This window comes from Ailuropoda melanoleuca, chromosome 10 (assembly GCF_002007445.2).
Source record: "Ailuropoda melanoleuca isolate Jingjing chromosome 10, ASM200744v2, whole genome shotgun sequence".
NCBI lineage: Eukaryota > Metazoa > Chordata > Mammalia > Carnivora > Ursidae > Ailuropoda > Ailuropoda melanoleuca.
Window position 1 is genome coordinate 10,086,526 of NC_048227.1, and position 17,399 is coordinate 10,103,924.

The 17,399-nt window shown below is 45.9% G+C and overlaps 1 protein-coding gene across 1 annotated transcript in view; it reads right to left on the bottom strand.

Annotated features, from left to right (window-relative positions):
* The window catches only part of LOC100472183 (general transcription factor II-I repeat domain-containing protein 2), a 36,613-nt gene that overhangs the window by 18,642 nt on the left and 572 nt on the right, over positions 1–17,399 (bottom strand). The window contains exons 2-8 of the mRNA XM_002920079.4: positions 13,221–13,324; positions 9,657–9,795; positions 7,158–7,277; positions 4,885–5,068; positions 4,683–4,711; positions 2,739–2,793; positions 2,370–2,413 (exon numbers count right to left, since the gene is read on the bottom strand). Of these exons, the coding sequence (XP_002920125.2) occupies positions 2,370–2,413; positions 2,739–2,793; positions 4,683–4,711; positions 4,885–5,068; positions 7,158–7,277; positions 9,657–9,795; positions 13,221–13,324 (675 nt within the window). The remainder of the gene's footprint in view (positions 1–2,369; positions 2,414–2,738; positions 2,794–4,682; positions 4,712–4,884; positions 5,069–7,157; positions 7,278–9,656; positions 9,796–13,220; positions 13,325–17,399) is intronic.

Sequence of the window (17,399 nt, forward strand, 5' to 3'; positions counted from 1 at the left end):
TGAGACGAAGGCAGACACTTAAGCAACTGAGCCACCCAGGCATCACAAGACTAATCATTGTTTGAAGCTGCTTTGTTTTGGGGTGCTTTTTTAATGAAGGGAGGGAGGGAAAGAGAGAAGGAGAGAAATCTGAAACTCAAAATCATTTCCACACTTGTTCTGTGGGGTGAGTGTTGCACAAATATCACAAGAAATAAGGCTCTCTGCTCTCAGGAGCCCGCCGGCGGTGGGAAGCGATTCGAACGGCACCATGAAACCACGGTAGAAAGTCCTATTCATCGGAAGCGTATTTTTGTTTTGACTGAATCACATCTCCAAAGAGAGGCCTCAATGAAAGAGGCCTGGGGGTGCCCGGCTGGCTCAGTTGGAGGAGCCTGCGACTCAATCTCGGGGTCGTGAGTTCGAGCCCCACGTTGGGTGCAGAGATTACTTAAAAGAAAAAAAGAGAGGCCTATTTTAAGGCGGTGGGAAATGCCCCTCTAGCCCAACAGCTGGTGCAGGAGACCGCAGGCTGTGGATCCACGAACGGGCTGCGGGGGAGCTGACTGCCGTCCACACGGGGGGGGGTTTAAATTCTCTGTGACCATCTGAGACAAAGGCAGAACGTATCTGAGCTCCGAGAGGCAGCCAAGGCGGAGATCCCGGGTAAGTGCTGAATGTGCTGGGCTTGCTTCCTTTCACTGACTTGCGTTGCTTTTACCCAGAATAACTAGAGTGGACGAGCTTGGTTATTTTTCAGACTTTGTCATTGAAGGTGCTCTGCTAAGCACGTGTTTACACGTGGATGGGAGGGCCAGGGGCACCCACAGTTGTGACACAGGAGGAGGCCTCTGTCCCAGGGTCCCCCCAGGGTGTGGGGAGGCAGCAGAGCATGAGCCACACCACGATGGCCTTAGTGATGCTGCCTTCCATTTCACTCGAGCTAAAATCCCGTTTTCCCTTTTTCTGTATATCTTCTTCTTCTCTCTCTTTTTTTTTTTAAAGTAAACTCTATGCCTAATGTGGGGCTTGAACTCACAACCCAGAGATCAAGAGTAGCACGCTCTACTGACGGAGCCAGCCCAGTGCCCCAGCTTATGTTCCTTTTTATCAATTTGAATTTTGAGTTTTGTGTCCTTAGGTTATTTTAGGGTTTCTAACCTTTCCACGTTTAATGCTTTCAATATTTTCCCATCCCTTGCTTAAGCATTTGCATCTAAAGTTTTTTTTAACCTTTTAACATTTTCCCTGTAATTAATGCCATTTTTCTTTCTTTAAGGAGCTGGGGGAGGGAGACAAGGATAAGGCCCTTGTTGAGGTTATTTAGCGCCCTACTCACTACCACCCCTTGTATTGGTCAGTTCTTTGGGATTTTCTAGACAGACAGTCCCGTCATCTGTGAACAAGGCGGTTCTATTTCACCATTCCCAATCTGTGTGCCTTTTATTTCCTTTTCTTGTCTTATCGCATTAGCTAGGACTTTCAGTATGATGCTGGAAGGGAGTGGGAGAGGGGACATCCTTGCCTCATTCCTGATCTCAATGGGAAAGGTTTTGGAATCTTTCTTTTTTTTTTTTTTAAGATTTTATTTATTGGGGCGCCTGGGTGGCTCAATTGGTTAAGCATCTGCTTTCGGCTCAGGTCATGATCCCAGGGTCCTGGTATTGAGTCCCGCATCGGGTTCCCTGCTCAGTGGAGAGCCTGCTTCTCCCTCTCCCTCTGCCCCTCCCCCTGCTCGTGAGCTCTCTCTCTCAAATAAATAAATAAAATCTTTGAAAATAAAAAAAAAAAGATTTCATTTATTTATCGAGAGAGTGTGTGTGTCTAAGAGAGAGGGGGAGGGGGAGAGGGAAAGAGAATCTTTTTTTTTTTTTTTAAAGATTTTATTTATCTGACAGAGAGAGAGACAGCCAGCGAGAGAGGGAACACAAGCAGGGGGAGTGGGAGAGGAAGAAGCAGGCTCCCAGCAGCGCAGAGGGCCTGACCTGGGGCTCGATCCCAGGACCCTGGGATCAAGCCCTGAGCCGAAGGCAGACGCTTAACGACTGAGCCACCCAGGCTCCCCAGGGAAAGAGAATCTTAAGCAGGCTCCACGCTTAGCATGGAGCCTGATGCAGGGCTCAATCTCATGACCCTGAGATCACGACCTGAGCGGAAATCAAGAATTGGACGCTCAACCGACTGAGCCACCCAGGCGCCCCTGAAAGGTTCTAGTTTCTCACTAAGTGTGATGTGAGCTGTTGGATCTTTGTAGATTTTTTTTTTTAGTCGAATTGAGAAAGTGCCCCCCCACTTTACTGAAAGTCTCATTTTTTGGAAGTAAAACAAGAGAAAGGCGTCAAATGATAGCCTGCTAAATACTTGATTCTAAAAGGCATCGGTGTACGTACCCAAATCTTCCATGGGCTCGGTTTTCACACTGATGGGGCCACAGCTGAAAGGAGAAGAGAGCCCATGTCAGGACAAGTCAGGTGGGGTGAGAAGTGACCACATTCATCGGGACACACTGTACTCAAATCCCCCGACAGCCACGCCATCCTAGCTCCCCTTCCCACTAACTGAACACAAAACTAACTAGTTAATTTTATATTAACTTTCTCAGTAACTTGTTCTACAATTAAAGGTGTCAGTTGAACATAGTCTTAAAATCCCAAAATCCTTTCAAATAAAGAATATCTAACAAAACAAGGGAAACTTTCCACGGTCTAAAAACTAACACTTTGGGGTTACGTGTGGATTTTATTTTTTATTTCCCTTACCTTTCGCTTGGAGAGGTCACCAATCTCTTAGCATCTGTGGCCACCACAGGCCCACCTGTGCAGGAGTAAAAAGACACACACTAGCGCCTTTCTGCACCTTGAAAATGACAACATTCAAAGACACGTAAGGTGAAAGCAAAGGTACAGAGAACAGAACTCCAGCTCCAGGCCTTAAGGAATCCTCCTGGGCAGACACCAACTCAGAGAAGCCCTCGTGTCCTGGGGCCATGTGTGTGGGCAGAGTGGGGGCCGAGGAGTAGACTGGGGCTGGAGCGACCTCACGCAAGTCACTAAACCTTCCTGGGCCTTGGTTTCCTCATCTGAAAACGGTGGTTGGGTGAGGACCAATTAATACTTGAGAAGTGTTTAGAACCATGCCTGGTACAGCATAAGTGCTGAGAAAGTGCGAGCTGCTAGTATTGTTCTATAATGAAAATACAAGCCATCTGGGACAAAGGCCACCTGGTCACCTGCCACCTCTGACCCTCAGGTCCCTACTTGAACAGCGGCTAGGGAATTCTAGGAACTTAAAATTGTTCTGGAAATGGGCTTTGCTCTGTGAGTAGTTCAGTCTCGGGACACGTCACGTTGCCCTGTGTACCCGGCGTGTGCCCTGTGAACTCTGCCCCACCCCTCCCCTGCGCCTTTTGTTTCTGTACCCAGGAGTCTCAGCATAGCACCCTCTTAGACCTGGTCTCTCAAGGACAGCTATGGCCCACCATTTCCAACTTATTTCTTTTTTTTTTTTTTTTTTAAAGATTTTATTTATTTACTCGACAGAGATAGAGATAGCCAGTGAGAGAGGGAACACAAGCAGGGGGAGTGGGAGAGGAAGAAGCAGGCTCACAGCAGAGGAGCCCGATGTGGGGCTCGATCCCATAACGCCGGGATCACGCCCTGAGCTGAAGGCAGACGCTTAACCGCTGTGCCACCCAGGCGCCCCCCAACTTATTTCTGAGGAAATAAGAAGTGGGCGGAGATGGATCTCTGAATGCTTTTGGCAAAAGTCTAATCTTTTGGTCCCTTCACCATCATAAGTTAAGGAGATGACAAGGGGTTGTGGGTTCTCAAACATGGCCTCCAACAGCCACCCATGTGGCTTTCTGCCTGAGCACGTGGGATGGGCTTCCTGGCAGAACCAACATGTTGAGAGCCTGCTGACCTTGACAGCCACGTCCTCCACGAAGCCCTTCTGATCACACAATTCTAACCCCTTCCCAGGACTCTGGGGATTACCACCAGCCATGCTGGGAAGATCACGGGTCATCGTCAGTTCTCTGTTGGACAGTCTCATTCTTTCTAGACCATGAGTCTCAGAAGCACGGGAATGGTCATACCTCCCACACCCACTCCTGAACCCAAAAATGCCTGGCCAGTGGCTGCCGGTCGAAGACAATGGATGAGCCAGCATCCCCATGCTCCTGTGCTTGAGGACAGGGTGGGCCTTACTGACTCCGTGCTGGGGCCGTGGAAGCTTGCTAGGTTGAGACCTGGGAGCAGAATCCCGTCTCAGCTCTTGGTTGGGGTGGGTCTTTCCCTGAGCTGCACACCCTGCCAACAGCATGACGTCCCACCCTGAAGGGTCAGAGGTTGCTTCCTCCAGGGGAGAAGGCAAGGACTCCACAAGCTTTAGAATGTACCAAACTTGTATTTTAATTAAGAAAAGCAGAATTGGGGGCGCCTGGGTGGCACAGCGGTTAAGCGTCTGCCTTCGGCTCAGGGTGTGATCCCGGCGTTATGGGATCAAGCCCCACATCAGGCTCCTCCGCTATGAGCCTGCTTCTTCCTCTCCCACTCCCCCTGCTTGTGTTCCCTCTCACTGGCTGTCTCTATCTCTGTCAAATAAATAAATAAATAAATCTTAAAAAAAAAAAAAAAAAAAAGAAAAGCAGAATTGGCTTAGCAGTCAAGAGCAGTCACCGAGTATGAGAAGCTGTCACTTACCGAGCTGACTCGCTGGACCTGGGAAAGGTCTGCAAGAGAACCGACACTATTACCCGACATGAAGACACAAGGAAGACAGATCAAACATCTGAAGAACCAACTTCTAAGCGTAACAGGACTTAAGGAACAAGCAAACTTGAAATTATGCTGCCTGTTTATCCTCAGAAGAACTAGCTGTTACGAGGGGGACAGAGCCTGCCACCTGTTTATGATGAATGAAATCCCCGCTCTGTTTTCCAAGATCCATTTCAGGGTGGTGAGACCGTAGTTCTCAGGGTGTTGAAAGGCCACGCCTTCTGGAAGCCCCTGCACGGCCACAGCCCCGGGGTCTCGCAGAATCTTCTCGTATGGGACAGGCACCATTGCCGTTGTCCCCAAGGCTTTACCTAGAGGAAGAGTCCAGATGCCTTTAGATGGAATGAACATAAACCCCACCGGTCGGTTTCATTTGGGGCAGTAAAGAAACACAGGTGGTGACACTCAGCTTTGAAGGTAAAGTAAAAGCCAAAATGCTCCAGTCCTTACAACCCAAGTTAATAAAATTCTCAAAGGGCCCAAGGAAAAACTTATAAAAGGCTCTACTTTATATCTTCACATAAGAAAGGGGAAATAACAGGTCTTTCTTCTCCATTCTGTTGAAGGTGGAGCACGCAGGGCTGCGGGGAGCACCCCATGGTTATTCAGGCTGCCGTCGACAAGGGATGGGAGCCCCCACCCAAAGCTTAACCATCCCTATGTCCCTACATCACTCGGCAGGAGTCAGGCCAACTTGCCTGCAGGAAAGTTACGGAGTCAACATGGCCTCACATCGCCATCTTGGGGCCGTGTCAGCCTTCCCACGCTGGCTGACCAGCCCCCAGGGGAAGAAGCCCCATTTCTCTCAGAGACGTGTTGCCTGAGACCCCAAGATCTCCTATGCCAGGGGTCCCACACAGTCAAATGCTCACAGGGACCTGGAGGTCCCATAAATATGTGAAGCTCTCTACAAATGACAAGACCCTGAGGTGCTAAGGAAGGTGTTTATGTCACAACTAAGTACAACACTTGTGTAGCTATTTGGTTACCTAACCCTTTTTCTTTTTTAAGATTTTATTTTTAAGTAATCTCTGTCCCCAGTGTGGGGCTCGAACTCACAACCCTGAGACCAAGAGTCACACGCTCTTCTGACGGAGCCAGCTGGGCACTCCTTGGTTACCTGACTTTCTAAAATACTATGTAGGTATTAAAAAAAAAAATCCCCATCTTGGGGCGCCTGGCTGGCTCAGTCAGAAAAGCATGCAACTCTTGACCTTGAGGTCATGAGTATGAGCCCCATAATGGGTGTGTAGAGATTATGTAAAATAAATAAATAGACTTAAAAAAAATCCCCATCCTGATGCCTGTGAAAGACATGGGTAGGTGGAGAGACCAATGACGGTGATGTTCGTGCCTGAAATAGCAATGAATATCTTTAATAATTTAAGACCTTTGAATAGCATGGGTCGGAATTGCACGGGGCCAACTGTATATGGATTTTTTTCCAATAAATACAGCATAGTACTATAAATGTGTTTTTTCTTCCTTATGATTTTTTTAAGGATTTTATTTATTTATTTATTATAAGGAGGGGACAGAGGGCGAGGGAGAATCTCAGAATCCCCGCTGAGCATGGAGCCAGACAGGGGGCTCGATCCCATGACCCTGACATCATGACCTGAGCCGAAATCAAGAGTGGGGGTGCCCAACCAACTGAGCCACCCACGAGCCCCTCCTTATGATTTTCTTAATAATACTTTCTCTCCTCTAGCTTATTTTATTGTAGAAATACACTGTATGAGACACATAACATACAAAATATGTATTAATCGACAATTTCTGTTGCCAGTAATGCTTGCCACCAACAGTAGGCTATTAGTAGTTAAGTTTGGGAGGAGTCAAAGGTTAGACATGGATTTTTGTCTGTGCCGGGGTCATTGCCCCTAACCCCCGTGTTGTTCAAGGGTCAACTGTAATTGCATTGGCCCTCCACTGGGGGCTCCCTAAAATGGGAGCAAAGAATGACGACTGACGTCTGATCAACTGGAGGTTTCCGTGGACCAGAAGAGATCAAGCTGTCCTCTGTAAGACTTACTCTGGCCCTGGCGCGCCTGGGTGGCTCAGTCAGCTAGGCGTCTGCCTTCAGCTCAGGTCATGATCCCAGGGGTCCTGGGATGGAGTCCTGTGGCAGGCTCCCTGCTCAGTGGGAAGCCTGTTTCTCCCTTTCTTTCTGCCTGCCACTTGCCCTGCTCATGCTCTCTCTCTCTCTCTAAATAAAATAAAATCTTAAAAAAAAAAAAAGACTTATTCTGGTCCCGAAGAACTGGCTCTTTGCTTAAAGAGAACGTGCAGTTTTAAGTGTCAGAGCCACCTAAGTGGTCACATTGATAAGGTGATCTCTAACACTGTCCTACTCTGTAGTGAACTATTCGGAGAATGAATGCTTGACCTGAACTTTACCGTAACAAAAGCAGAAATAGTCCTCGACCGCTTTTCTGAGTATTTCTGTTTCTCCTGAATCGACCTGCATCCCGTTCGCTGGGCGTGGGGGCTTGGCCTCCTGCACCCCTTCGGCCATGCCTGTGAATGATAGGCACAGAGTCATTATCCAAGCCCTTGTCTTGTGCACTCTCTTAATGTCTTTGCTTCTGGTATTGTAAAGGAAAAAGGGGGAAGAATGAAAAAAACATAAAGCACGATTTTTTTTTTTTTGAGTAAATTCTACCCCCAACGTGGGGATTGAACGCACAATACTGAGATGGTCACCTGTTCTTCTGACTGAGCCAACCAAGTGCCCCTAAAACAAGATCTTTTAATTAAGAAAACCCACAGAGACGGGGTGCCTGGCTGGCTTAATCAGTAGAGCGTGCAACTCTTGATCTCAGGATTGGAAGTTCAAGCCCCATGCTGGGTGTAGAGATCACTTAAAAAATAAAATAAAAAAAAATTGGGGGCACCTGGGTGGCTCAGTCAGTTAAGCATCCAACTCTTGATTCCAGCTCAGGTCATGATCACGGGGGTGCGAGATTGAGCCCCGCCTTGGGCTCCATGCTCAACTCCACTGAGGTTGGAGCCTGTTTAAGATTCCCTCTCCCTCTTCTTCTGCCCCTCCCCACCCCCGCTCATGCATGCTCTTTCTCTCTAACATAAAACAAACAAACAAACAAACAAAAAATGCACAAAGAACAGGGTATTTATGACGGATAGGATAATATAACAGTAATCACCTCTGAAATGAATCTATTGATAAAGAACTATATATAACTCAACACACAGGGAATAGTGGTAGCTCAAAGGAAATGATAACAGAAATGGTATTTGCTATATAATTCTGAAAGTAACAGTCATGGTATGGGAAGACCTTCACCATGGAAGAAAAGTAGAGACCTCAATACAGACATTAAAATTTTAAAGCAAATATTATAAACCATTTTTTGCCACCAAATTCGACAATTTACATGAAATGAACTAGTTAAAAATGAAGTTGAAAGTAAAATGTACCGAAATGGGTACTGGAAGAAATAGAAAGTTTGAATAGCCCTATATCTGAAAAATCAGCATGCAACTGTGAAACTTGAAAAAAAATCTGTAATTAAATATCAACAATTAGAAATCCAACTGGTGGGGTGCCTGGGTGGCCCAGTCAGTCAAGCGTCTGCCTCTTAGTTTCAGTTCGGGTCATTAACTCAGGGTCATGAGACCCAGCCCTGTATCAGGCTCCACACTCAGCACGGGGTCTGCTTCTCTCCCTCTCCCTCTGCACACCCTCCTCCCCCCGGCTTGTGCTCTCTCACTCTCTCAAATAAACAAATAAATCTTAAAAAAAAAAAAAAAAGGGAATTCAACTGGCAGCTGACATTAATGGAATGAGAATACCCTTCCTGTTCAACAATTGTACATTCGTCGTATTATTCAAAGATTGCTTCATATTTGCATCTATCTTCCTAAGAGTGGAGACCCTAATTTTGGTCTTGGAAACCAATCTGAACCAATCAATCCCTCTCTCCTTCCCATATACGTATGATCCTGACATATGTATGTGTGTGTGTGTGTGTGTGTGTGTGTATATATATATATATATATGTCCACATTCCCTCTGACAACCCTTGGAAACATCTACATCTCTATCCATTCTCTCTCTCCACACTCACATTCACATTGTATCGTCTGATAAAACTTTGTGGGTCTTTTTTCCCCTTTCTTGGTTCCAGAAAATACAAGATGCTAACTCAGTATTTGGTAGATGACCTACCATGGTAGAGATCATCACTATTCAAGGTGTAGGTTTTAACACCCTACGCTAGTTTCCGTAACATATGGCCACATATGCTCACTAGTGATCCTCGCCACTCATAACACACTGAAGGCTCTGAAGGTCCCATAATGAAGAAAGGGAAAATGATTATTAACTCAGAGGAATACCTACCAAGCCCTGAGTTTTTTCCCTTTCCTTTGGGAACGAGTACAATAAGAATTTTTTAAAAGATTTTATTTATTTTAGAATGGGGGGGCACATGTGAGGGGGGGCAGAGGGAGAAAGAATCTCAAGCCAACTCCATGCTGAGCATAGAGCCCGACACGGGCTCGTCTCACGACCCTGAGATCATTGCAGTTGAAACCAAGAGTCGGACGCTCAACCGACTGAGCCACCCAGGTGCCCCAGAATTTTTTTTAAAATGTGGGTTTATAAAAGGAGTCAAAGATAATTTACTCTATGTTCCTCAAATTGCTTTTACAAAACCAGGGCGCTGCTGAGGACACAACACAATATACACTGACCCTGTTTCTTGGACCCATCAGTGTTAGGCAGCTAGTCACTGGGATGTCAAGTCAAAAGAGATGTATCAGAACCATTTTTAGGATAATGCTTAGGACACCTTAAAAGAAAGCCTTATGTAAGTCTTCCCTGCAAATACTTTAAGAGTTATGAATATAAAGGATAAAGCTGTTAACACCTACAGTATTTTGCAAAATCCTTCTGTAAATCCTTTCTGGTGTTGACAAAAGCTTTTCCTCTCTCGGTTCCAACGACAAACACGTCTGTCTCATACACCGCAATGCAGGCCACTTCTGCCTTGGACTTGGCCAGTTCTTTACACTGAAAGAGAAACAAAGAATACAGTGTTATATACCAGGGCAGATCCAGATCTCGTGCCCCGCCCCCCAGATCTGTTTTAAGAAAAGAACATGGGCGTGCCTGGCTGGCTCAGACGGTAGAGCGTGTGACTCTTGATATGGTGATTGTGAGTTCGGGCCCCATGGTGGGCATAGAGATTACGTTTAATTTAAGAAAAATACAAAATTAGGTATAAAAATGAGTACCCAGTTAGAATGAGAAAAATCCCCAAGACAAACAAAACAAATTCACCAAGTAAATACCATAAACATCATAAAACCAAGAAACCATACTTTCATTAACTTATTAAATTAGCATTATCATTACCTTAAGATGTGATTTATAATAAGAAATATATATTTGGCCTTCATCCACTGTTCCTGGCCCAGAGCTCGTAAAACCCTTGGAATTTCCTAAGCCCGCAATAAAGGGGTCTTTTGTCAAGGTTAATGAGGACAGCTGATGGGGCTGGTTGCCAGGGGAACCAACCACGTGATTGGAGGAGTGGCACTTTAGGCCCCGCCCCTGGCCTCTGGGGAGGGGAGGAGGGTTAGAGGTTGGGGCGCCTGGGTGGCACAGCAGTTAAGCGTCTGCCTTCGGCTCAGGGCGTGATCCCGGCGTTCTAGGATCGAGCCCCATGTCAGGCTCCTTCACCATGAGCCTGCTTCTTCCTCTCCCACTCCCCCTGCTTGTGTTCCCTCTCTCGCTGGCTGTCTCTATCTCTGTCAAATAAATAAAATCTTAAAAAAAAAAAAAAAGCATTAAAAAAAAAAAAAGAGGTTCAGTTCAATCCCTACTGGCCAGTGATTTAATCAATCGCAGCTATGTAAGGAAGCCTCCACAAAACCCCAAAAGGACAGGGTCAGGAGCTTCGGGCTGGTGAGCACGTGGGGATTTAGGGAGAGTGGCGAACCCCGAGAGGACATGGAAAGCTCCACACTCTTTCCCCATACCTTGCCCCACGCATCTATTCCCTCTGGCCGTCACTGAGTTACATCCTTTTGTAATAGACCTGATGACTGAAAGGAATGTGATGCCACAGGTGGCCCCGGGACAAAGAAAGGACATCAGTCAAAATGCCGATGAAATCTGGGGCGCCCGACTGCCTTAGTCAGTGGAGCGTGCGACTCTTGATCTCGGGGTTGTGAGTTTGACCCCCATGCTGGGTGTAGAGATGACTTCAAAATATTAAAATCTTTTTAAAAAACTGCGGATAAAGACAGAAGAGGAAAGTCTGGAGCTGGCTAGTAGGGATGTACCAATACTGACCTATGGATCGGGACAAATGCACTGTGGTTTATGTACGTGATGGGTGAGGGGCACGTGGGAGCTCTCTGCACTCTCTCTGCAACTTTTCTGTAAATCCTTGAAGTATTCGTAAATAAAAACATATTGTATAAAAAAACAGGGGCGCCTAGCTGGCTCAGTCAGTAAAGCATGAGACTCTTGTTCTCTGGGTTGTAAGTTCGAGCCCCACACTGGGGGTAGAGATTACTTAAAAATAAAATCTTAAAAAAGCCCAAAAAAACAACTTTTTTTTTTAAGGATTTACTTATTAATTTGAGAGAGAGAGCGAGGAGAGAGTGGGGAGGGGCAGAGGGGGAGGGAGAGAAAGAACTCCAAGCAGACTCCCTGCTGAGCGCAGAGCTCGAGGTGGAGCTCGACATGGAGCTCGATCTCACAACCCCGAGATCATGACCTGAGTTGCTTAACTGACTGTGCCATCCAGGCGCCCCCCCCAAAACAACTTCTTAGTTTCCAGCGGGTTGAGGGGGGGTGGGGAGTAATTTTTTTTTTTTTTAAAGATTTTATTTATTTATGTGACAGAGATAGAGACAGCCAGCAAGAGAGGGAACACAAGCAGGGGGAGTGGGAGAGGAAGAAGCAGGCTCATAGCAGAGGAGCCTGATGTGGGGCTCGATCCCACAACGCCGGGATCACGCCCTGAGCCGAAGGCAGACGCTTAACCGCCCTGCCACCCAGGCGCCCCTTGTTCAATGAGTGCAGAGTTTCAGTTGAGGGAGATGAAAATCTCTGGAGAGGGATAGTGGTGACGGCTACATGAGAAGGCGAATGTACTTAATGCCCTTGGACTGGCTAAACTGGTTAAAATGGTAAATTTTGTGATCTGAATCTGTATATCCTACCACAATAAAAAAAAAAAACCCTCTTGATTTCCCCCCAAGAGAACCTCACAACTCACACCCAATCTGTCTCTAAGTCCTGTCAACTCTACAGATCCTTCTAGAAGCATCACTTCTTCCCATCTCCACCATTCCCAGCCTTGTGCATGCCACTTAAATCTCTCGTCTGAACCACAGCCTTAGCCCGCTAACTGGTGTCCCAGCATCCCACTCTTGCTCCATGTTCACTGACTGTCCACACAGTCACGCCCCCGCACGACTCCTTCACTCAGAACCTTTCCAACGCTTCCCAACACACTGCGGAGAAAGGCCCAGAGCTCTACATGATCTGGCCACCTGCAGCCTCTTGAACCTTACCTCTGACCACCTCTCCTTTTCTCCCCCTGCTTCAGTGTCACTGGACTTCTTGATGCTCTTTGAAAATACCACATTTGTGGGGGCACCTGGGTGACTCAGTAGGTTAAGCATCCAACTCTTGGTTTGTGATCACAGGGTCGTGAGATTGAGCCCCACCTCAGGCTCCATGCTCAGCACGGAGTCTGCTCGAGATTCTCTCTCTCCCTCTTCCTCTGCTCCTCCCCTCCACTCACCTTCTCTCTCTCTCTCTCAAATAAAGAGATAAAATTTTAAAAAAAAAAGTCCAGGCCAGTCATTTTGTAGGACGTCCCTTAATTTGGCTTTGTCTGTTCCCCATTAGAGTCAGGTCATGCGTTTTTGGCAGGAATGGCACAGAAGTGTGTCAAGCCCCATCCTGGCGAGTCATGTCGGGAGGCATGCGATGCCAGTCTGTCCCCTTATTGCTGATGTCCACTCTGATCGCTTGATGAAGGGGATGTCTCTCAGGCTTGTGCATTTTTATAAAGATGCTGATTTTCCCTTTCTAATCAGTAAGTATCTTGTGATCAGATCCCTTGAGCTTATATACATTTCTCACCCAGTTTTCACCCGCAAGGTCCATTTTACACGTTGGAGCTAACGAGAGGCGTATAAGTGGACTATCAGCTTACCTCCGAATTGAGAGAAAAAACATTCTCAAACAAGGGAACAGAGGCACCCTCGTTAAATTTTCAGATCTGGAAAGCTCACGTTGATATAATTACATCCACAGTCTAAGAAGTGCTTTTCAAGATGCCATGACGAGCCCGTGACCTCTATGAAGAAGGCTAGAGTTACACAGACAGGGACAGTGAAGTGTGGCCCGGCTCTGCTATTTCAACAGTGGTCCAACTAGGGGACATTTTATAGAACCACAGATCGCCTCACCATGGACTCCAGAGCAGACACGAGGAACGTCACCACCATCCTGCTCTCCGAGGACTCCTCGTTTTCCACAGGCAGGGCAGACGCTGCCACTTGGGCCATGATCCCTGTCCAAGAGAAGTAACAGGAAAGTGAGTGGTGGAAATCCACAGTGTCCTGTAAGCACGCGTGTAGAGCCGTGAGGGTCCTCACGGAGGACCTAGTTCCAACCTCCTTTTACAGGTGAAGAAACTAACTAAAGACATAAACTAGTTTGGGGTGTCTGGGTGGCTCAGTCGGTGAAGCGTCTGCCTTCAGCTCAGGTCATGGTCCCGGGGTCCTGGGACCGAGCCCCGCGCTGGGCTCCCTGCTCAGCCGGGAGCCTGCTTCTCCCTCTCCCACTCCCTTTGCTTGTGTTCCCTCTCTCTCTGTCAAATAAGTAAATTAAACCTTCAAATAAATAATTTTTAAAAAGATATAAAGTGGTTTGCCCAAGATCTCTGGCTAGTAATGCTAATTTTCATCAAGGGTGTTTTCCACTAAACCTGGACATGGTGTTCTCGCAAAATAAATTCAGGTACTTTGCTGGAAAAGCACGTTAACCACTTCCTGATGACATTCTGTCAGACTCCAGCACAGGAGTGCCCGACACCACATTTCGACTCCCATCCACAAAAGAGAGAAGTGGGTTTGTACACTCAAAGTGGGAAGAGATGATCCCAGCTTCCCTTTCCCGCTAGGATTTCTCCAGCATAAAACCTCACTTGAAATTCCTCCGAGCTCTAAATCAATGTAGCATTTCTCCAACACCATAAAAAGGATTTTTTGAAATAGAGCATTTGAAAGAAATACTGCCAGCAATGTTACGGCCCCAAAGCAGCTGGCTTAACTATATTTGTAAGCAAAAAATAAATTAACAGATAACATGAATAGGTACACGGAAGGAAGCCAAAAGAGAGATCTAAGGGAGTGAATTACGGTGGTTGTATAACGTTATTCAGAAATATTCACAAACATCTCTCTTTTTTCTAAAGATTTTATTTATTTATTTGTTTGAGAGAGAGAGCACAAGCAGGGGGAGTGGCAGGCAGGGGGAGAGGGAGATCAAATTGCTTTAGTTAAAAATTTTTATAAATCTGGGGCAGCTGGGTGGCTCAGTTGGTTAAGCGACCGGCTCTTGATCTCAGCTCAGATCTTGATCTCAGGGTTGTGAGTTCAAGCCCCACTTTGGGCTCCATGCTGGGCATGGAAAATTTTTTTTATAAATCAGTCTCTCTATTATGAAATAGAACATGAGGGGAGAATGGGACTTCATACCAGGCATGACCTGGCCATGAACAAGTAAGGAAATAAACACACTTCAATTTGAACCTTTTCTTTTTATTTCATTATTATTATTTTTTTTAAGTAGGCTCCATGCCCATTGTGGAGCCCAACACAGGGCCTGAACCCATGACCCCGAGATCAAGACCCGAGCTGAGATCAAGGGTTGGGTGCTCAACTGACTGAGCCACCCAGGAATCCCCAATTTGAAGCTTTCCAATAATTATCTTAAAATAAAAACTTTGACTCTTGTTATGACACCCATATTTGAGAACAAGGAGAAGTCTGTCATTATAAATGACTTACATATGGGTAGTTTGTAAAATGGAAAAAAAAATTACTAGGCCATGGCCTTGTATGTCCTTAAAATAGCCTCCAAGTTCAGAGGTCTCGTGATGAAGCAGACAGAAAGGTGAAGGGGGGCACGCATCCCTGCACTCAAACACTGTTCACGTCTGCAGATATTATTCAGCAAGAAGTAAAAGGGTCAAGATGATTATTCGCTGTCTCCTTCGAGGTAAAGTGTTTATTACAAAAATTCTTTAGCTGGGCGCCTGGGTGGCCTAATCAGTTGAGTGTCCAACTCTCGATTTTGGCTAGGGTCATGAACTCAGGGTCGTGGGATTGAGCTGTGAGTTGGGCTCTGCGCTGGGTGTGGAGCCTGCTTAAGATTCTCTCTCTCCGGGGGGCGCCTGGGTGGCACAGCGGTTGGGCGTCTGCCTTCGGCTCAGGGCGTGATCCCGGTGTTATGGGTTCGAGCCCCACATCAGGCTCCTCTGCTGGGAGCCTGCTTCTTCCTCTCCCACTCCCCCTGCTTGTGTACCCTCTCTCGCTGGCTGTCTCTCTGTCGAATAAATAAAAATAAAATCTTGAAAAAAAAAAAAAAAGATTCTCTCTCTCCCTCTCCCTCTGCCCCTCACCGCACTGCCCCACCCCTGTTCATGCTCTCTCTCAAAAAAAAATTCTTTATAACTGCTATAAACTAGATTCTCACTGGGATTACATTTCTTTTCTTTGAAATACTGTTTGTGTCATTTAAAATTTTTTAAAAAGATTTATTTATTTATTTTAGAGAAAGCACATGAGCAGGGGGAGGGGCAGAGGGAGGGGGTAGAGAATCCTCAAAGCAGACTTGCCTTGCAGCCCACCGTGGGGCTTGATCCCAGGACCCTGAGATCATGACTGCAGTCGAGATCAAGAGCCAGCCACTCGACCAACTGAGCCACCTAGGCACCCCCCAAATTTTTTAAATCGAGGTATAATTTATGGAAAGTTCACTTTTTAAAAAAGATTGTATTATTTGACAGAGAGAGAGAGAAAGAGAGAACACAAACAGGGGGAGCAGCAGGCAGAGGGAGAGAGAGAAGCAGGCTCCCCGCTGAGCAGGGAGCCTGATGTGGGGCTCGATCCCAGGACCCTGGGATCATGACCTGAGCCGATGGCAGCTGCTTAACTGACTGAGCCACCCAGGCGTCCCTGGGTTAACTTTATTTTGATTGTAATATTGTTGTTATGTAGAATATTTCTGTTGATAGGAAATATACACTGTTTAGTATTCAGGAATAATGGGGCCACAAGTTGGTGACTTCTCTCAAATGGTTCAGAAAAAATAAAAGGTCTTTGTACCGTACTCACAACTTTTTGGTAAGTTCAAGATTGTTTCAAATTTTTAACAATATTTTTAGAAATTGACCATACCCTGTGTCAATTATTTGTACATTTCAATTTTCAAAAATTGTATGGTCCATCCTTTGGGTTACGTAATTCTTTTTTGGGGAAATCAGTCTCTAGAATGCACCACTAAGAATTCAGATTAAATTCTTTCACGAAAAGGGCACAACTTGAAATGATTTTTATTTTATGCAAAATAGGTATATTGGCGAAACTGGAGCTTTCACTCCAAAGCCCTGTCTACATTTTTAGAAATCAACAGCATTACTTGGTTGCAACAGTAAAATTATTTTCCCGTTGGAAGTTATAGAAACCTCACAAAGATTTTTTTTTAAAGATTTTATTTATTTGACAGAGACAGCCAGCGAGAGAGGGAACACAAGCAGGGGGAGTGGGAGAGGAAGAAGCAGGTTCCCAGCGGAGAAGCCTGATGCTGGGCTCGATCCCAAAACGCTGGGATCATGCCCTGAGCCAAAGGCAGACGCTTAACGACTGCGCCACCCAGGCGCCCCAAAACCTCACAAAGATTTAAAAATGAGCCTTTAAATATATTGAACACGTGTTAAATTTTTCTCTAAGATAAAGCAAATATTTGTTTTTAAAAAGGACTAATGTGGGTAAATTTTCACCGTTCTAAAAATAAATTAGCAATCAAAACCCTTTAATATGTTACTGCTATTTAAAACTGTGACTAAGAGGGACTCCCCCTAGCTCCGTCGGAAGACCATGCGACTCTTGATCTCAGGGTCACAAGTTCAAGCCCCATGTTGAGTGTGGAGCCCACTTAAGAAAAAAAGGAAACTGTGACTAAGAAACTGATATTCTTGACCAGTATCTTTCAGGGCAAACTACTTCAAATACTGTTTTAAAAAACAAAACAAACCAAAAAACCCTTCTTATACAACAGAGTCCCATCTTGCGATGGAAGTACGTACACCCAAAGCCAAATTCACACATGGTCAAAATCATCTTAGGAAGACATAAATATCTGTCCCAGAGAGACCATTTTCTTCTACGATTTCTTTAATTATTTAGGGAAATGATTTTCCTCTTTATCGCTAGATGCAACTTTGCCAACACGGTACATTTTTTCACGTAAGTGGCTTTAAAATGTGTCAACCGCCCCCCGGAGTGGATTTGAGCTGTTTATGAGAAGACCATTCCTCTTTGGTGGAGGGCCTGGCTCCCTTTTTAGAATTTTTCCATCAA